Raw genomic sequence first — 20,594 nt, 5'->3', positions numbered from 1 at the left:
GTCTGGATCCCTTTTGAATTGATATGAGGAGAGTTCTTGGGGTTCTAGTCCATTGCTCACTGAAAGTGCACCCTCGTGGATATAATGTAAATGAAAGCATTCAGCACATTCTCCTTCTTCATTTTCCATACTGGAAACTAAAGCTGAAAAGGCATTTTGTAGATTCAAAAGACGCTGGTTAGGGCACTTTTGCGACACACAGTAATTTGTAAATCTGATTGCAACGCGATAGAAAAGATGTGGAGTTGAGGGTAAAGAGTGATGGTAAAGATGTCACCAGAATGTCACAAGGGTGGCATTGTAGTCTAATGGTTAGCACAAGGCTTTCCCAAGCTAATTCCTGCTTCTGTGTGTAAGGAGTTTCTATGCTCTCCCTATGTTTGTGTGGGTTTCTTTCAGGTGCTCCAGTTTCCTTCCACAGTCGAACGACCGAGAAGTTGGTAGGTTAATTGGGCATTGCTGATTGTCGGAGGTTTAGGCTGGGGTTAAGTTTGGGGGATTACGGGGTGGCACAGCTCTATGGGCTTGAAATGTCCATTCCACGCTTTATCTTAATCAATGAATAAATGAAATAAATAAACAAACAAACAAATAAACAAACAAACAAATAAATAGATAGATAGATAAATAAATAAATGACTAAATGTTACCCGGATTGAAACTACAGGGAGAAGTTTGATCAACTTGGATTGTTTTTGCTGCAGTATAGTAGGCTGAGGAGAGGCCTGATGGAGGTTTTTAAAGTTACAGAAGTCTCAGTAGGGAAGTTGGTCAGAATCTTTTCCCTGGGTTGAAATATCAAATAATAGTGAGCATAGTTTGAAGGCAATAGGTGGAACGTTTAAAGAATGTTTGCAAGATGAGTTATATTTACAGTGATGGTGCTGACTGCATGGAACTCACAGTCAGATGAGCTGGTAGAAAGGGATATCATAACTATATTTAAGAAGCTTTTGGACGAGGATATGAAAATGAGGGATTTGAGGGATGTGGACCACGTGCTATAAGACGGCAGGAAAGTGTGCTGAGCCTTCCAGTGGAAATTGTTGGCCAGTCAGTGGACAGACAACATGTGGGGTTCCCCGACCCTTGCCCACTCCCCACAGCGTCTGCACTGCTGAGGAGCCTCAGGATATCCATGCTTCCCTGGCACGTACTGGAACAAATATGCATCAGACATTTCACTGGAGACATAAAGGTAATCAATGAGAAACCTACCGTCATATACTTGTAGCTGCACATCAATCACCAGAGTCTTGCCAGATGTTGAAATTCCACATCTGTAAACTCCTGTATCTTGAAAGACAAGATTCTCCATTGTAACAGTAAATATTCCTTGGGATGTCTTATCTCTGATTGTCATTCTTCCAGTCTGCTCAGTTTGCCCATTTGTATTCACTAAGGATGTGCACTGGTGACTCCTTATGCGGCAGAAATACTTTGTGTGTGAACGGTACATTGGTGCATAGTGACAATCGATTCTGATCGCTCTTCCCACAACTCCTCTTACTTTATCATCTGCCCATAAATCACTCGAAACTGAGGGAGAAATTCTTCTGAAAATGGATGGTTAAAATCAAATTTACACAAGCAGATTCAAGATTACTTAATGTCATTTCCTGTACACAATTGTAAAGGAGAACAAAATCATTGTTCCTCTAGATCCGAAGCAAAACAGAAAAAAACAAATGATAAAGAAAGCAAAAATAATGTGTTCTAAGGAATCTACCACAATGTCAATTGATGTAATTGAATTCCACATTGACTGGAAAGAGAACAGCATCGTCCCTCATCATGTCCTCAGAACAAGTAACGATTTTTATTTGATTGGAGTCATCGTTATCACTGCCCAGTGATGTCTCAGTGTGTTTCCAAAATTCTGAATCAACAGATTACTGAACTAATCCCTTTCCAGGCTAGTGAGCAAAAGATCTGTGGTGGGTAAATTACCAGAAGCAATTCTCTGAGACAGGTTCTACCTGAATATGCAAAGGCAAGATCTGATTTTGGATAGTCAACATGATTTTAAAGGGGCAGTGTGGCTTGAAGGGCCAGAATGGCCTTTTCTGGACCAAATCTTTCAATAAATAAAAAGAAAGGATGTTCTTGTAAGTTGCAAGCCCAGGTAGATTAGAAGATCAAAAGCCCATTTTATTATAATGGGAGACCATCCGGTAGTTTTATAACAGTGAGAAAGAAGCTGTCCTTGAAGTTTGTAGTACATGCTTTCAGACTTCAGTAATATCTGCCCAATAGGAGGGGAGAGGAAGAAAGCATGTCAATGGAAGTTGGGTCTTCAGTTAGATTGGGTGCTTTACCAAGTCACTGAAAGCCATTAAAATCAATAAAAAATATAAATTATTAAAAAAATCCAAAAAGTATAATTATGTATGTATGAACACTTGTGTTTACCAATCAGCATATGGGGAGAAGCTGAGTTAATATCTACAGATCTCGCTGCACTCACCATTGAAGGATCTAATAAAGGAAACACTGTATCTGCTTAAAACCAGCTCTCCTACAAAAGTCAACTTCCCCCAAATCCCACACCAGTTTCCACATTCATTGTTGCACTGTTGCTAATATCATGTCAAAATTTTTTCTCATCTGGACTGTGGAACATCTTCAACAGACCCAGAAGAAGTCCTGCAGTGAATGCCCCAGGGCAAGCAGTTTGACAATCACATGAGCTCATTACAGACTGAGCAGATTCATGAGGAAAGGGCAGTGGATGTTGTCTATCTGAGACTTAGCAAGGCCTTTGATAACGACCCAAATGTTCAGGCTGAGCAAACAAATTGAATATAATATTGGCTTGGTGGGAAGAGTTAGTGGATTGCCGTGGGCTTTTTCAAATTGGAGGTTTTGCATTTTGGCAAGATGAAACAGTTCAAGACATGTACAGTAAATAGTAGGAGGAAGCTACGGAGAATGTTGCAAAAAAGTGATCTAGTCATCCAGGGACATTGTTTCCGGAAAGTGATGAAACAGGTAGACAGGATGATGAAGAAGCCATTTGGAACACTTATTTTGTTTGTGCACTCTGTACAAGATTGTTATGTTATGTTATGTCTGTACAAGCTGTTAGTGAGACCACTCTTCAAATAGCATGTGCAGTTGTGGTCTTCAGGTTACTGGAATGATATCATGAGACTGGAAAGTGTGGAGCAGAAAAATCATGAGGACATTCCTGAGATGGAGGGCTAGAGTCACAGTGGAGGGTTGGATTGACAGTGATTTTTGCCCTGGAGCTTAGAATATTGACGGGACATTTATTAGAGGTATATAAAATCATGAGGGGCATCGATAAGGTGAATGATCACTGTCTTTTTACAAGGGGAGGGTATGGTAAAGCAAGCAGGTGCAGGCTTCCGTTTAGTTGGGTAAGTACCTAAGAAGCAATGTTATACACATAGGGTCTCAGGTGTATGCAACAATCTGCCATAGCAATCCAAAGAAGGGGATACATTTACAACATTCGAAAGACATTTTGACAGATACATGAGCAACAAAGGCTTAGAACACGGGTTTTCAAACTTTTTATGCCATGTGCAACTAAGGAGTCCATGAAGTCAGTGTCACTGGTTAATCTGTCCTGTTCCTTTTAATACTTAATTTATGCACCTTTGTTTATTTATGTGTAATCCAATTGTAGATTTCATCCTTACTTTCATATGTTACTAAGTGCTATGTGTGTTACACCTTTGTTTGGAGAAACATTGTCTCATTTGATGGTATGCATTCTACAGTTATATGACAATAAACTTGACTTCACTCGAGTCAACTTGATCCTAGGTTGGGAATCCCTGGCAGAGGAGGGTATGGAATAAATAAAATTCAATGTGCTGAACTACATGAACATTTTGGTTGATTTGGATGTGTCAGGCTGATGGGCCAGTTGTTCTAACACACAACAAGCACTTTATGACTCAGAACATGAGCTTCAACTGCGATATTTCAATTTTTAAATATTTGGAAAAAGAAATTTATCTTTGATCTCAGGATTGATGCATATGCAAGAAAATTAGGAATACTCAGTTACCAATACATCATTTCATCAACGTTAATCCTGTCTATTATGTTTAACACCAGTTAAAGAGAAACATATTTTTCTCCCAACTGGCTCTATATTCAAGCAGTAACATTGAAACCACCTGTAGAGAGGAACTTATACTTTACATTGCAGGTGAAGTTGTTTTTGCTCTTTGTGCAGTTGTCATCGATTCTGTCACTGTGTTTTCACATAAATGAATTTTCCCTGTTAAAAGAAAATGAAATTCAATTTTGTCTGCTTTGTATTTAGAGGAACAAAAGAGCACAATTGTTAGACCAATAGGTACCTGAGCATGGTTGTCCAAAGGTGTTCAATACTTAATGCACATTAAAATATTAAAGATAAACTTTTCTCGCTATATGTACATCAGAACACTCAGTGAAATTCATCATTTACAATGATCATCACAAAATAAGTGCTGGGGGCAGCCTGCAAGTGTTCCATGCTTCCAGTGCCAGAACAGCTTGCCTATGACTTACCAAAGCTAACCTGTGTGTCTCTGTAATGCTGGAGCAAATCACGGCACCCGAAGAAAACACCTGCAGTCACTGGGAGAACTTACAAACAACTTGCAGACAGTGGCTGGAATTGGGCCATGATCACTGATCACTAATTGCTGTTCTACTGTGCACCCAATTACATTTACAGACGCCTTAGATTCTTCCCCATACTCAGAAACTGATGTTGTGGAGATGCATCTGGAGAAGTTAAAGGTCTTGGAATGAGGAGACTCTAATTCTGTCTAATTAGGGAAGGGTCCAGCCAGGGAGATGGCCTCAGCCAGCATCCGGAAATCTCCTTTGCGTTCCTCAACACTCTCTGCAGATGTGGTCATAGCTGTACTTGAGTATTCAGGGAGATAATGGTTCAAGTACACTTTTTGTCCAACAGGATAATGCAGGGGACATTTTCAATGAAAAGGCAAGTCTTTTGTTTCCCAGATCTCTTGATCCGTCTACCTCTGAGAAAAATAACTCCATCTGTCTTGAATACTGATTCAACACATTCTGGGAGAAGAAATGTTTCCTAATCCCTTTCTTAAGTGTCTAACAATTCAGATAATTTCTAATCCTCCATGCTTAGTTACTTACTGCCGATTATACCACTGGGCTTGAGGGAAACAGTGCAGGTTTTCCATCTCTGGAGTTGTTCAGGGCTTCCCTCAACATGTCAGTAGATTCCTCTTGGTCTTCACTGCTGACAGTCATGCACGTCCCGAATCGAGATGGAGCAATACCATAAATCACTGAAGTAAAAGGATTCTACATCCCTGTTTCCATAACCATTATGTTTTACCACACAGGTTTATTAGTCCTGAGCTAAACCCCCGAACCTGGAGGAGTGGTGGATCACTTTGAGTCTGGCCTCTGCACTTTGACCTATTTAGGCATGGGTGACCCTACAAAGAGCCAATGCATAAAGCCCTCACTCCAGCCAACATACATTTACAGGTTATTGAGGCATGCAAGACTCCAAATCTAAGAACAAGTTTGTGATCCTCTTGGAGCTGGGATTCTCTTGACTATCCAGAATTCCCTGGTATTGGAAGTGTCCTAACTGTGTTTGTATCAGCCTGGTAAAATATTGCAAGTTTCTCTGAGATCACCTTTCAGCCTGCTGAACACCAGCAAATAAAAACCTAATCAACCGCATCTCTGTTCTGTGTCACTCATGACATCCCAGAAATCAGTCTGCTGATCCTTTGCTGGCTTCCTTCCAGAACAAGAACATCTTTCATCAGACCAAACCAGTTGGTAGAATGAGAGGGAGGAAGAAGAGATAGTCTGACTGATTTAAACTTCGGGCCAGAATGTAAAGGACAGGTATGTGCCAAATCAAGGCAGCGAGTCCCAGGCACAGGTGCGTATCGAAGCAGCAGGAACCCCTTACCATCTAAGCCATATGTATTGGATATTGTGTTCCAACAATTCAATATCCAGTACACATCAGTCATTCAGTTGTACTCCATTGACCATCAAAACGAATCAAACTCTGCACTACTTACCCATTCTGTTGACTTCAATCACATATCTGCAGTTCCTGACATTGTTGGAGGTGGACATTCTGATCATTTCACTGGACTTTGTTCCATTCCCATTTGAGACATTGCAATAATACAGATAGTTATTGTGTTTTAAGGATTGACAATGTAGATCCAGTTTATTGGTATCAGAGATCTTTGAATCCCCAGATGGGGTCTTTTCGTACCATGAGTACTGAATGGGAAGGGATCCATGCACAGGCTCACAGAACGCTGACACATAGTTCCCACAACTTGAGCCTCTTGTTAGTGGTGAAAATCGAAGTAATGGAACAGACACAGGTTCTGTGGAAAACAACCAAAAAACATACGAAAATCAAACATACTAAAAATTTCAGCAGTTCTGTATCTCAACCAGGACCCACACATCTGGAATCTCAGCAGCTCCTCTACCTCTCTGTGTCTCTGCATCCTTGTACCTGACTGAACTGCCTTGTCTGCCATTATCCCTGAACACAGCAGGTCTCCAGATCAGGACAGCAGTAATGACACTGAGTATGTATCTGCGTGAAAATCAGAGTAACAATCTCTCTCAGCAGCAAGGTGACAGTCCGAATGGCATCCAACAGCCTGACTCGCAAAGGCAGCATTGGTGGTTATCCTAGAAAACTATCGAGTTCTGCTTTCAATATACCCAACAATTTGGCCTCTACAGCTGCCTGCGGCAATGAATTCCACAGATTCACCAGTCTCTGTCAAAATAAATTCCTCCTCATCTCTCTTTGTTTCTGAGTCTGTGCCCTCTGGTCCTTGTGATCCACAGTTTAGGAAACATCTTCTCCGCAACCAGCAGCTTTTCTGTGCTCATTCTTCTAAGCTCCTGCAAGTAGAGGCCCTGAGGCGTCAAATGCTGCTCGTGCATTGGGGAGATTTACATCACCTGGAATTTAATATCTGGATCCCTTTTGAATTGATATGAGGAGTGTTCTTGGGGTTGTAGTCCATTGCTCACTGAAAGTGCACCCTCGTGGATATAATGGTAATGAAAGCATTCAGCACATTCTCCTTTTTCATTTTCCATACTGGAAACTAAAGCTGAAAAGGCATTTTGTAGATTCAAAAGACCCTGGTTAGGGCACTTTTGTGACACACAGTAATTTGTAAATCTGATTGCAACGCGATAGAAAAGATGTGGAGTTGAGGGTAAAGAGTGATGGTAAAGATGTCACCAGAATGTCACAAGGGTGGCATTGTAGTCTAATGGTTAGCACAAGGCTTTCCCAAGCTAATTCCTGCTTCTGTGTGTAAGGAGTTTCTATGCTCTCCCTATGTTTGTGTGGGTTTCTTTCAGGTTCTCCAGTTTCCTTCCACAGTCAAACGACCGAGAAGTTGGTAGGTTAATTGGACATTGCTGATTGTCGGAGGTTTAGGCTGGGGTTAATTTGGGGGATTACGGGGTGGCACAGCTCTGTGTGCTTGAAATGTCTATTCCCCGCTTTATCTTAATCAATGAATAAATGAAATAGATAAATAGAAAGATAAATAAATAAATACATAGATAGATAGATAGATAGGTAGGTAGATAGATAGATAGATAGATAGATAAATAAATAAATAGACGGGTAAATGTTACCCGGATTGAAGCTACAGGGAGAAGTTTGATCAACTTGGATTGTTTTTGCTGCAGTATAGTAGGCTGAGGAGAGGCCTGATGGAGGTTTTTAAAGTTACAGAAGTCACAGTAGGGAAGTTGGTCAGAATCTTTTCCCTGGGTTGAAATATCAAATAATAGTGAGCATAGTTTGAAGGCAATAGGTGGAACGTTTAAAGAATGTTTGCAAGATGAGTTATATTTACAGTGATGGTGCTGACTGCATGGAACTCACAGTCAGATGAGCTGGTAGAAAGGGATATCATAACTATATTTAAGAAGCTTTTGGACGAGGATATGAAAATGAGGGATTTGAGGGATGTGGACCATGTGCTATAAGATGGCAGGAAAATGTGCTGAGCTTTCCAGTGGAAATTGTTGGCCACTCAGTGGACGGACAACATGTGGGGTTCCCCGACCCTTGCCCACTCCCCACAGCGTCTGCACTGCTGAGGAGCCTCAGGATATCCATGCTTCCCTGGCACTTCCTGGAACAAATATGCATCAGACGTTTCACTGGAGACATAAAGGTAATCAATGAGAAACCTACCGTCATATACTTGTAGCTGCACATCAAACACCAGAGTCTTGCCAGATGTTGCAATTCCACATCTGTAAACTCCTGTATCTTGAAAGACAAGATTCTCCATTGTAACAGTAAATATTCCTTGGGATGTCTTATCTCTGATTGTCATTCTTCCAGTCTGCTCAGTTTGCCCATTTGTATTCACTAAGGATGTGCACTGGTGACTCTGCATGCGGCAGAAATACTTTGTGTGTGAACGGTATATTGGTGCATAGTGACAATCGATTCTGATCGCTCTTCCCACAACTCCTCTTACTTTATCTTCTGCCCATAAGTCACCCGAAACTGAGGAAGAAATTCTTCTGAAAATGGACAGGTAAAATCAAATTTACACAAGCAGATTCAAGATTACTTAATGTCATTTCCTGTATACAATTGTAAAGGAGAACAAAATCATTGTTCCTCTAGATCTGAAGCAGAACAGAAAAAAAAACAAATGATAAAGAAAGCAATAATAATGTGTTCTAAGGAATCTACAACAATGTCAATTGATGTAATTGAATTGCACATTGACTGGAAAGAGAACAGCATCGTCCCTCATCATGTCCTCAGAGCTGTTCACAAGTAATGATTTTTATTTGATTGGAGTCATTGTTATCACTGCCCAGTGATGTCTCAGTGTGTTTCCAAAATTCTGAATCAACAGATTACTGCTCCAATCCCATTCCAGGCTGGTGAGCAAAAGATCTGTGGTGGGTAAATTACCAGAAGCAATTCTCTGAGACAGGGTCTACCTGAATTTGCAAAGGCAAGATCTGATTTTGGATAGTCAACATGATTATAAAGGGGCAGTGTGGCTTGAAGGGCCAGGATGGCCTATTCTGGGCCAAATCTTTAAATAAGTAAAATGAAAGGATGTTCTTGTAAGGTGCAAGCCCAGGGAGATTAGAAGATCAAGAGCCCATTTTATTATACTGGGAGACCATCCGATAGTTTTATAACAGTGAGAAAGAAGCTGTCCTTGAAGTTTGTAGTTCATGCTTTCAGAGTTTAGTAATTCCTGCCCCATAGGAAGAAAGCATGTCAGTGGAAGTTGGGTCTTCAGTTAGATTGGGTGCTTTACCAAGTCACTGAAAGGCATTAAAATCAATAAAAAATATAAATTATTAAAAAGATCGAAAAAGTATAATTATGTATGTATGAACACTTCTGTGTACCCATTAGGATATGGGGAAAAGCTGATCTCACTGCACTCGCAGTTGAAGGATCTAATAAAGGAAACGCTATGACTGCTTAAAACCAGCTCTCCTACAAAAGTCAACTCCCCACAAATCCCACACCGGTTTCCACATTGATTGTGGCGCTCTTGCTAATGTCTTATCAAATTTTTTTCTCATCTGGACTGTGGAACATCTTCAACAGACCCAGAAGAAGTCCTGCAGCAAACGCCCCAGGGCAAGCAGTTTGACAATCATATAAGTTCATTACAGACTGAGCTCATTACTATTCATCTGGACAGGGCAGTGGATGTTGTCTATCTGAAACTTAACTTTGATAACAACCCAAATGTTCAGGCTGAGCAAACAAATTGAATATAACATTGGCTTGGTGGGATGAGTAAGTGGATTGCCGTGGGGTTTTTCAAATTGGAGGTTTTGCATTTTGGCAAGTTAAAACAGTGCAAGACATGTACAGTAAACAGTAGGAGGAAGCTATGGAGAATGTTGCAAAAAAGTGATCTAGTCCTCCAGGGACATTGTTACCAGAAAGTGATGAAACAGGTAGGCAGGATGATGAAGATGCCATTTGGGACATTTATTTTGTTTGGGCACTCTGTACAAGATTGTTATGTTATGTTATGTCTGTACAAGCTGTTAGTGAGACCACTCTTCAAATAGCATGTGCAGTTGTGGTCTTCTGGTTACTGGAAAGATATCATGAGACTGGAAAGTGTGGAGCAGAACAATCATGAGGACATTCCTGAGATGGAGGGCTAGAGTCACAATGGAGGGTTGGATTGATAGTGATTTTTGCCCTGGAGCTTAGAATATTGACGGGACATTTATTAGAGGTATATAAAATCATGAGGGGCATTGATAAGGTGAACGATCACTGTCTTTTTACAAGGGAAGGGTACGGTAAAGCAAGCAGGTGCAGGCTTCCGTTTAGCTGGGAAAGTACCTAAGAAGCAATGTTATACACATAGGGTCTCAGGTGTATGCAACGATCTGCCATTGAAATCCATTAAAGGGGATACATTTACAACATTCAAAAGACATTTTGACAGATACATAAGCGGGAAAGGCTTAGAACAGGGGTCTACAAACGTTTTATGCCATGTGCAACTAAGGAGTCGATAAAGTCAGTGTCACTGGTTAATCTGTCCTGTTCCTTTTAATACTTAATTTATGCACCTTTGTTTGTTTATTTATGTGTAATCCAATTGTAGATTTCATCCTTACTTTCATATGTTACTATGTGCTATGTGCGTTACACCCTTCTTTGGAGTAACTTTGTCTCATTTGATGGAATGCATTCTATAGTTATATGACAATAAACTTGACTTCACTTGACTCAACTTGATCCTAGGTTGTGAATCCCTGGCAGAGGAGGGTATGGAATAAATAAAATTAAATGTGCTGAACGACATGAACATCTTGGTTGACTTGGATGAGTCAGGCTGATGGGCCAGTTGTTCTAACATACAACAAGCACTTTATGACTCAGAACATGAGCTTCAACTTCGATATATAAATTTTTTAATATTTGGAAAAAGAAATTTATCTTTGATCTCAGGCTTGATGCATATGTAAGAAAATCAGGAATACTCCATTTTCAATACATGATTCATCAATGTTAATCCTGTCAAATATGTTTAACACCAGTTAAAGAGAAACATATTTTTCTCCCAACTGGCTCTATTTTCAAGCAGTAACATTGAAACCACCTGCAGAGAGAATCTTATACTTTACATTTCAGGTGAAGTAGTTTTTTCCCTTGGTGCAGTTGTCATCGATTCTGTCACAGTGTTTTCACAGAAATTAATTTTCCCTGTTAAAAGAAAATAAAATTCAATTTTGTCTGCTTTGTATTTAGAGGAACAAAAGAGCACAATTGTTAGACCAATAGGTACCTGAGCATGGTGGACCAAAAGTGATCAATACTTACTGCAAAATAAAATATTAAAGATAACTTTTTTTCGTTATATGTACATCAGAACACTCAGTGAAATTCATCATTTACAATGACCATCACAGAATAAGCGCTGGGGGGCACTTACTGGGCCTGCAAGTGTTCCATGCTTCCAGTGCAATAACAGCTTGCCTATGACTTACCAAAGCTAACCTGTGCATCTCTGTAATGCTAGAGGAAAGCACAGCACCCGAAGAAAACCTGCAGTCACTGGGAGAACTTTCAAACAACTTGCAGACAGTGGCTGGAATTGGGCCCTGATCACTGTTGATTCTACTGTACACCCAATTACATTTATTATTGCTGTTCTACAGTTCACCCAATTACATTTGCTGACGCCTTAGATTCTTCCCCGTACTCAGAAATTGATGTTGTAGAGATGCATCTGGAGAAGTTAAAGTTCTTAGAATGAGGAGACTGTAATTCTGTCTAATTAGTGAAAGGACCAGCCAGGGAGATGGCCTGAGCAGCATCGGGAAATCTCCTTCTAGGGCCCCAACACTCTCTGCAGAGGTGGTCATAGCTGTACTTGAGTATTCAGGGAGATAATGGTTCAAGTACACTTTTTGTCCAACAGGATAATGCAGGAGACATTTTCAATGAAAAGGCAAGTCTTTTGTTTCCCATATCTCTTGATCTGTCTACCTGTGAGAAAAATAACTCTACCTTTCTTGAATACAGGGAGAAGAAATGTTTCCTAATCCCTGACCTAAGTGTCTCACCATTCAGATAATTTCTGATCCTCCATGCTTACTTACTTACTGCCCATTACACCACAGGCCTTTAGGGCGGCAGTGAGGGTTCTCTATCTCTGGCGGTGTTCAGGGCTTCCTTCATCATGTCAGTAGATTCCTCTTGGTCTTCACTGCTGACAGTCATGCACGTCCCGAATCGAGACAGAGCAATACCATAAATCACTGAAGTAGAAGGATTCTTCATTCCTGTTTCCATAACCATTTTGTTTTACCACTCAGGTTTATTAGTCCTAAGCTAAACCCCCAAACCTGGAGGAGTGGTGGATCACTCTGAGACTGGCCTCTGCACTTTGACCTATTTAGGCATGGGTGACCCTACAAAGAGCCAATGCATAAAGCCCTCACTCCAGCCAACATACATTTACAGGTTATTGAGGCATGCTAGACTCCAAATCTAAGAACAAGTTTGTGATCCTCTTGGAGCTGGGATTCTCTTGACAATCCAGAATTCCTGGGTAATGCAAGTGTCCTAACTGCACTTGTATCAGCCTGGTAAAATATTGCAGGTTTCTCTGAGATCACCTTTCAGCCTGCTGAACACCAGCAAATAAAAACCTAATCAACCGGTGCTCTGTTCTGTGTCACTCATGACATCCCAGAAATCAGTCTGCTGATCCTTTGCTGGCATCCTTTCATAACAAGAACATCCTTCATCAGACCAAAACAGATGGTAGAATGAGAGGGTGGAAGAAGAGATAGTCTGACTGATTTAAACTTCGGGCCAGAATGTAAAGGACAGGTGTGGGACAAATCAAGGCAGCGAGTCCCAGGAACAGGTGCATATCGAAGCAGCAGGAACCCCTTCCATCTAAGCCATGTGTATTGGATATTGTGTTCCAATAATACAATATCCAGTACACATCAGTCATTCAGTTGTATTCCATTGAACATTAAAACGAATCAAACTCTGCACTACTTACCCATTCTGTTGACTTCAATCACATATCTGCAGTTCCTGACATTGTTGGACGTGGACATTCTGATCATTTCACTGGACTTTGTTCCATTCGCATTTGAGACATTGCAATAATACAGATAGTTATTGTCTTTTAAGGATTGACAATGTAGATCCAGTTTAAAGGTATCAGAGATCTTTGAATCCCCAGATGGGGTCTTTTCGTACCATGAGTACTGAATGGGAAGGGATCCATGCACAGGCTCACAGAACACTGACACATAGTTCCCACAACTTGAGCCTCTTGTTAGTGGTGAAAATCGAAGTAATGGAACAGACACGGGTTCTGTGGAAAACAACCAAAAAACATACGAAAATCAAACACACTAAAAATTTCAGCAGTCCTGTATCTCAACCAGGACCCACATATCTGGAATCTCAGCAGCTCCTCTACCTCTCTGTTTCTCTGCATCCTTGTACCTGACTGAACCGCCTTGTCTGCCATTATCCCTGAACACAGCAGGTCTCATTATTCATCAAAGAATAAATGAAATAAATAAATAGATACATAAACAAACAAACAAACAAACAAATAAATAGATAGATAGATAGATAAATAAATAAATGACTAAATGTTACCCGGATTGAAGCTACAGGGAGAAGTTTGATAAACTTGGATTGTTTTTGCTGCATTATAGTAGGCTGAGGAGACGCCTGATTGAGGTTTATAAAGTTACAGAAGTCACAGTAGGGAAGTTGGTCAGAATCTTTTCCCAGGGTTGAAATATCAAATAATAGTGAGCATAGTTTGAAGGCAATAGGTGGAACGTTTAAAGAATGTTTGCAAGATGAGTTTTATTTACAGTGATGGTGCTGACTGCATGGAACTCACAGTCAGATGAGCTGGTAGAAAGGGATATCATAACTATATTTAAGAAGCTTTTGGACGAGGATATGAAAATGAGGGATTTGAGGGAAGTGGACCACGTGCTATAAGACGGCAGGAAAGTGTGCTGAGCCTTCCAGTGGAAATTGTTGGCCACTCAGTGGATGGACAACATGTGGGGTTCCCCGACCCTTGCCCACTCCCCACAGCGTCTGCACTGCTGAGGAGCCTCAGGATATTCATGCTTCCCTGGCACGTACTGGAACAAATATGCATCAGACGTTTCACTGGAGACATAAAGGTAATCAATGAGAAACCTACCGTCAGATACTTGTAGCTGCACATCAAACACCAGAGTCTTGCCAGATGTTGCAATTCCACATCTGTAAACTCCTGCATCTTGAAAGACAAGATTCTCCATTGTAACAGTAAATATTCCTTGGGATGTCTTATCTCTGATTGTCATTCTTCCAGTCTGCTCAGTTTGCCCATTTGTATTCACTAACGATGTGCACTGGTGACTCCTTATGCGGCAGAAATACTTTGTGAATGAACGGTACATTGGTGCATAGTGACAATCGATTCTGATCGCTCTTCCCACAACTCCTCTTACTTTATCTTCTGCCCATAAATCACTCGAAACTGATGGAGAAATTCTTCTGAAAATGGACAGGTAAAATCAAATTTACACAAGCAGATTCAAGATGTATGTATGTATGGATGTATTATGTATGTATGAACACTTGTGTTTACCAATCAGTATATGGGGAGAAACTGAGTTAATATCTACAGATCTCGCTGCACTCAACATTGAATATCTAATAAAAGAAACACTGTCTCTGCTTAAAACCAGATCTCCTACAAAAGTCAACTTCCCCCAAATCCCACACCAGTTTCCACATTGATTGTTGCACTGTTGCTAATGTCATGTCAAATTCTTTTCTCATCTGGTCCGTGGAACATCTTCAACAGACCCAGAAGAAGTCCTGCAGTGAATGCCCCAGGGCAAGCAGTTTGACAATCACATGAGCTCATTACAGACTGAGCAGATTCATGAGGAAAGGGCAGTGGATGTTGTCTATCTGAGACTTAGCAAGGCCTTTGATAACGACCCAAATGTTCAGGCTGAGCAAACAAATTGAATATAACATTGGCTTGGTGGGATGAGTTAGTGGATTACCGTGAGGTTTTTCAAATTGGAGGTTTTGCATTTTGGCAATTTAAAACAGTTCAAGACATGTACAGTAAATAGTAGGAGGAAGCTACGGAGAATGTTGCAAAAAAGTGATCTAGTCATCCAGGGACATTGTTTCCGGAAAGTGATGAAACAGGTAGACAGGATGATGAAGAAGCCATTTGGAACACTTATTTTGTTTGTGCACTCTGTACAAGATTATTATGTTATGTTATGGCTGCACAAGCTGTTAGTGAGACCACTTTTCAAATTGCATGTGCAGTTGTGGTCTTCAGGTTACTGGAAAGATATCATGAGACTGGAAAGTGTGGAGCAGAAAAATCATGAGGACATTCCTGAGATGGAGTGCTAGAGTCACAATGGAGGGTTGGATTGACAGTGATTTTTGCCCTGGAGCTTAGAATATTGACGGGACATTTATTAGAGGTATATAAAATCATGAGGGGCATTGATGAGGTGAATGATCACTGTCTTTTTACAAAGGGTGGGTACGGAAAAGCAAGCAGGTGCAGGCTTCTGTTTAGTTGGGAAAAATACCTAAGAAGCAATGTTATACACATAGGGTCTCAGGTGTATGCAACAATCTGCCACAGCAATCCATAGAAGGGGATACATTTACAACATTCGAAAGACATTTTGACAGATACATGAGCAACAAAGGCTTAGAACACGGGTTTTCAAACTTTTTATGCCATGTGCAACTAAGGAGTCCATGAAGTCAGTGTCACTGGTTAATCTGTCCTGTTCCTTTTAATACTTAATTGATGCACCTTTGTTTGTTTATTTATGTGTAATCCAATTGTAGATTTCATCCTTACTTTCATATGTTACTAAGTGCTATGTGTGTTACACCTTTGTTTGGAGAAACATTGTCTCATTTGATGGTATGCATTCTACAGTTATATGACCATAAGCTTGTCTTCACTCGATTCAACTTGATCCTAGGTTGGGAATCCTTGGCAGAGGAGGGTATGGAATAAATAAAATTCAATGTGCTGAACTACTTGAACATCTTGGTTGATTTGGATGTGTCAGGCTGATGGGCCAGTTGTTCTAACACACAACAAGCACTTTATGAATCAAAACAGGAGCTTCAAATGTGTTATTTAAATTTTTAAATATTAGGAAAAAGAAATTTATCTTTGATCTCAGGATTGATGCATATGCAAGAAAATCAGGAATACGCAGTTTCCAATACATCATTTCATCAATGTTAATCCTGTCAAATATGTTTAACACCAGTTAAAGAGAAACATATTTTTCTCCCAACTGGCTCTATTTTCAAGCAGTAACATTGAAACCACCTGTAGAGAGGAACTTATACTTTACATTTCAGGTGAAGTAGTTTTTTCTCTTTGTGCAGTTGTCATCGATTCTGTCACAGTGTTTTCACAGAAATGAATTCTCCCTGCTAAAAGAAAATAAAATTCAATTTTGTCTGTTTTGTATTTAGAGGAACAAAAGAGCACAATTGTTAGACCAATAGGTACCTGAGCATGGTGGACCAAAAGTGATCAATACTTACTGCACAATAAAATATTAAAGATAACCTTTTTTCGTTATATGTACATCAGAACAATCAGTGAAATTCATCATTTACAATGACCATCACAAAATAAGTGCTGGGGGCAGTCTGCAATTGTTCCATGCTTCCAGTGCCAGAACAGCTTGCCTATGACTTACCAAAGCTAACCTGTGTGTCTCTGTAATGCTGAAGGAAATCACGGCACCCGAAGAAAACACCTGCAGTCACTGGGAGAACTTACAAACAACTTGCAGACAGTGGCTGGAATTGGGCCCTGATCACTGATCACTAGTTGCTGTTCTACTGTGCACCCAATTACATTTACAGACGCCTTAGATTCTTCCCCATACTCAGAAACTGATGTTGTGGAGATGCATCTGGAGAAGTTAAAGGTCTTGGAATGAGGAGTCTCTAATTCTGTCTAATTAGGGAAGGGTCCAGCCAGGGAGATGGCCTCAGCCAGCATCCGGAAATCTCCTTCTAGGTCCCCAACACTCGCTGCAGATGTGGTCATAGCTGTACTTGAGTATTCAGGGCGATAATGGTTCAAGTACACTTTTTGTCCAACAGGATAATGCAGGAGACATTTTCAATTAAAAGGCAAGTCTTTTGTTTCCCATATCTCTTGATGGGTCTACCTCTGAGAAAAATAACTCCATCTTTCTTGAATACTGATTCAACACATTCTGGGAGTAGAAATGTTTCCTAATTCCCTTTCTTAAGTGTCTCACCATTCAGGTAATTTCTGATCCTCCATGCTTACTTACTTACTGCCCATTACACCACTGGGCTTGAGGGAAACAGTGCAGGTTTTCCATCTCTGGAGTTGTTCAGGGCTTCCCTCAACATGTCAGTAGATTCCTCTTGGTCTTCACTGCTGACAGTCATGCACATCCCGAATCGAGATGGAGCAATACCATAAATCACTGAAGTAAAAGGATTCTACATTCCTGTTTCCATAACCATTTTGTTTTAACACACAGGTTTATTAGTCCTGAGCTAAATCCCCGAACCTGGAGGAGTGGTGGATCACTCTGAGTCTGGCCTCTGCACTTTGACCTATTTAGGCATGGGTGACCCTACAAAGAGCCAATGCATAAAGCCCTCACTCCAGCCAACATACATTTACAGGTTATTGAGGCATGCAAGACTCCAAATCTAAGAACAAGTTTGTGATCCTCTTGGAGCTGAGATTCTCTTGACTATCCAGAATTCCTGGGTAATGGAAGTGTCCTAACTGCGTTTGTATCAGCCTGGTAAAATATTGCAGGTTTCTCTGAGATCACCTTTCAGCCTGCTGAACACTAGCAAATGAAAAGCTAATCAACCGCTTCTCTGTTCTGTGTCACTCATGACATCCCAGAAATCAGTCTGCTGATCCTTTGCTGGCTTCCTTCCAGAACAAGAACATCTTTCATCAGACCAAAACAGTTGGTAGAATGAGAGGGAGGAAGAAGAGATAGTCTGACTGATTTAAACTTCAGGCCGGAAAGTAAAGGACAGGTATGGGCCAAATCAAGGCAGCGAGTCCCAGGCACAGGTGCGTATCGAAGCAGCAGGAGCCCCTTACCATCTAAGCCATATGTATTGGATATTGTGTTCCAATAATACAATATCCAGTACACATCAGTCATTCAGTTGTACTCCATTGACCATCAAAACGAATCAATCTCTGCACTACTTACCCATTCTGTTGACTTCAATCACATATCTGCAGTTCCTGACATTGTTGGAAGTGGACATTCTGATCATTTCACTGGACTTTGTTCCATTCGCATTTGAGGCATTGCAATAATACAGATAGTTATTGTGTTTTAAGGATTGACAATGTAGATCCAGTTTATTGGTATCAGAGATCTTTGAATCCCCAGATGGGGTCTTTTCGTACCATGAGTACAGAATGGGAAGGGATCCATGCACAGGCTCACAGAACGCTGACACATAGTTCCCACAACTTGAGCCTCTTGTTAGTGGTGAAAATCGAAGTAATGGAACAGACACGGGTTCTGTGGAAAACAACCAAAAAACATACGAAAATCAAACACACTAAAAATTTCAGCAGTTCTGTATCTCAACCAAGACACACACATCTGGAATCTCAGCAGCTCCTCTACCTCTCTGTGTCTCTACATCCTTGTACCTGACTGAACTGCCTTGTCTGCCATTATCCCTGAACACAGCAGGTCTCCAGATGAGGACAGCAGTAACGACACTGAGTATGTATCTGCGTGAAAATCAGAGTTACAATCTCTCTCAGCAGCAAGGACACAGTTTAAATGCCACCCAACAGCCTGACTCGCAAAGACAGCATTGGTGGTTATCCTAGAAAACTGTCGAGTTCTGCTTTAAATATACCCAACCATTTGGCCTCCACAGCTGCCTGTGGCAATGAATTCCACAGATTCGCCAGTCTCTGTCAAAATAAATTCCTCCTCATCTCTCTTTGTTTCTGAGTCTGTGCCCTCTGGTCCTAGTGATCCACAGTTTAGGAAACATCCTCTCCGCAACCAGCAGCTTTTCCGTGCTCATTCTTCTAAGCTCCTGCAAGTAGAGGCCCTGAGGCGTCAAATGCTGCTCGTGCATTGGGGAGTTTTACATCGCCTGGAATTTAATGTCTGGATCCCTTTTGAATTGATATGAGGAGAGTTCTTGGGGTTCTAGTCCATTGCTCACTGAAAGTGCACCCTCGTGGATATAATGTAAATGAAAGCATTCAGCACATTCTCCTTCTTCATTTTCCATACTGGAAACTAAAGCTGAAAAGGCATTTTGTAGATTCAAAAGACCCTGGTTAGGGCACTTTTGCGACACACAGTAATTTGTAAATCTGATTGCAACGCGATAGAAAAGATGTGGAGGTGAGGGTAAAGAGAGATGGTAAAGATGTCACCAGAATGTCACAAGGGTGGCATTGTAGTCTAATGGTTAGCACAAGGCTTTCCCAAGCTAATTCCTGCTTCTGTGTGTAAGGAGTTTCTATGCTCTCCCTATGTTTGTGTGGGTTTCTTTCAGGTGCTCCAGTTTCCTTCCACAGTCGAACGACCGAGAAGTTGGTAGGTTAATTGGGCATTGCTGATTGTCGGAGGTTTAGGCTGGGGTTAAGTTTGGGGGATTACGGGGTGGCACAGCTCTATGGGCTTGAAATGTCCATTCCACGCTTTATCTTAATCAATGAATAAATGAAATAAATAAACAAACAAACAAATAAATAGATAGATAGATAAATAAATAAATGACTAAATGTTACCCGGATTGAAACTACAGGGAGAAGTTTGATCAACTTGGATTGTTTTTGCTGCAGTATAGTAGGCTGAGGAGAGGCCTGATGGAGGTTTTTAAAGTTACAGAAGTCTCAGTAGGGAAGTTGGTCAGAATCTTTTCCCTGGGTTGAAATATCAAATAATAGTGAGCATAGTTTGAAGGCAATAGGTGGAACGTTTAAAGAATGTTTGCAAGATGAGTTATATTTACAGTGATGGTGCTGACTGCATGGAACTCACAGTCAGATGAGCTGGTAGAAAGGGATATCGTAACTATATTTAAGAAGCTTTTGGACGAGGATATGAAAATGAGGGATTTGAGGGATGTGGACCACGTGCTATAAGACGGCAGGAAAGTGTGCTGAGCCTTCCAGTGGAAATTGTTGGCCAGTCAGTGGACGGACAACATGTGGGGTTCCCCGACCCTTGCCCACTCCCCACAGCGTCTGCACTGCTGAGGAGCCTCAGGATATCCATGCTTCCCTGGCACGTACTGGAACAAATATGCATCAGACATTTCACTGGAGACATAAAGGTAATCAATGAGAAACCTACCGTCATATACTTGTAGCTGCACATCAATCACCAGAGTCTTGCCAGATGTTGAAATTCCACATCTGTAAACTCCTGTATCTTGAAAGACAAGATTCTCCATTGTAACAGTAAATATTCCT

General features: G+C 40.9%; 2 protein-coding genes across 2 annotated transcripts in view; both read right to left on the bottom strand.

Annotated features, from left to right (window-relative positions):
* The window catches only part of LOC132381036 (uncharacterized), a 41,882-nt gene extending 37,670 nt beyond the window's left edge, over positions 1-4,212 (bottom strand). The window contains exons 1-2 of the mRNA XM_059950148.1: positions 4,180-4,212; positions 1,219-1,556 (exon numbers count right to left, since the gene is read on the bottom strand). Of these exons, the coding sequence (XP_059806131.1) occupies positions 1,219-1,459 (241 nt within the window). The 5' untranslated portion in view covers positions 1,460-1,556; positions 4,180-4,212. The remainder of the gene's footprint in view (positions 1-1,218; positions 1,557-4,179) is intronic.
* On the bottom strand, positions 4,176-20,575 carry LOC132380897 (polymeric immunoglobulin receptor-like). The gene is made up of 9 exons (XM_059949815.1): positions 20,476-20,575; positions 18,346-18,666; positions 16,465-16,546; positions 14,262-14,599; positions 13,080-13,400; positions 11,185-11,263; positions 8,237-8,574; positions 6,060-6,380; positions 4,176-4,258 (listed from the first exon to the last, which is right to left on the bottom strand). The coding sequence occupies exons 1-9, from the start codon at positions 20,573-20,575 to the stop codon at positions 4,176-4,178; spliced, it is 1,983 nt and encodes a 660-aa protein (XP_059805798.1).
* Between the last annotated feature and the right edge of the window lie 19 nt (positions 20,576-20,594).

The sequence above is a fragment of the Hypanus sabinus genome, chromosome 25 (genome assembly GCF_030144855.1).
Source record: "Hypanus sabinus isolate sHypSab1 chromosome 25, sHypSab1.hap1, whole genome shotgun sequence".
NCBI lineage: Eukaryota > Metazoa > Chordata > Chondrichthyes > Myliobatiformes > Dasyatidae > Hypanus > Hypanus sabinus.
Note: the sequence above shows the minus strand (reverse complement) of the source record. Positions and strands in the feature narration are given on the sequence as shown.

Excerpts from the sequence above, each read along its gene's own strand:
- LOC132380897 (XM_059949815.1), bottom strand. The coding sequence starts at position 20,575 with ATGGAGAATCTTGTCTTTCAAGATACAGGAGTTTACAGATGTGGAATT. Across the intron at positions 18,667-20,475 it reads GCAGCTACAAGTATATGACG|AACCCGTGTCTGTTCCATTA; the intron begins GTAGGTTTCTCA and ends TGTTTTCCACAG. Across the intron at positions 11,264-13,079 it reads GATTGAAGTCAACAGAATGG|GGAAAATTAATTTCTGTGAA; the intron begins GTAAGTAGTGCA and ends TTCTTTTAACAG.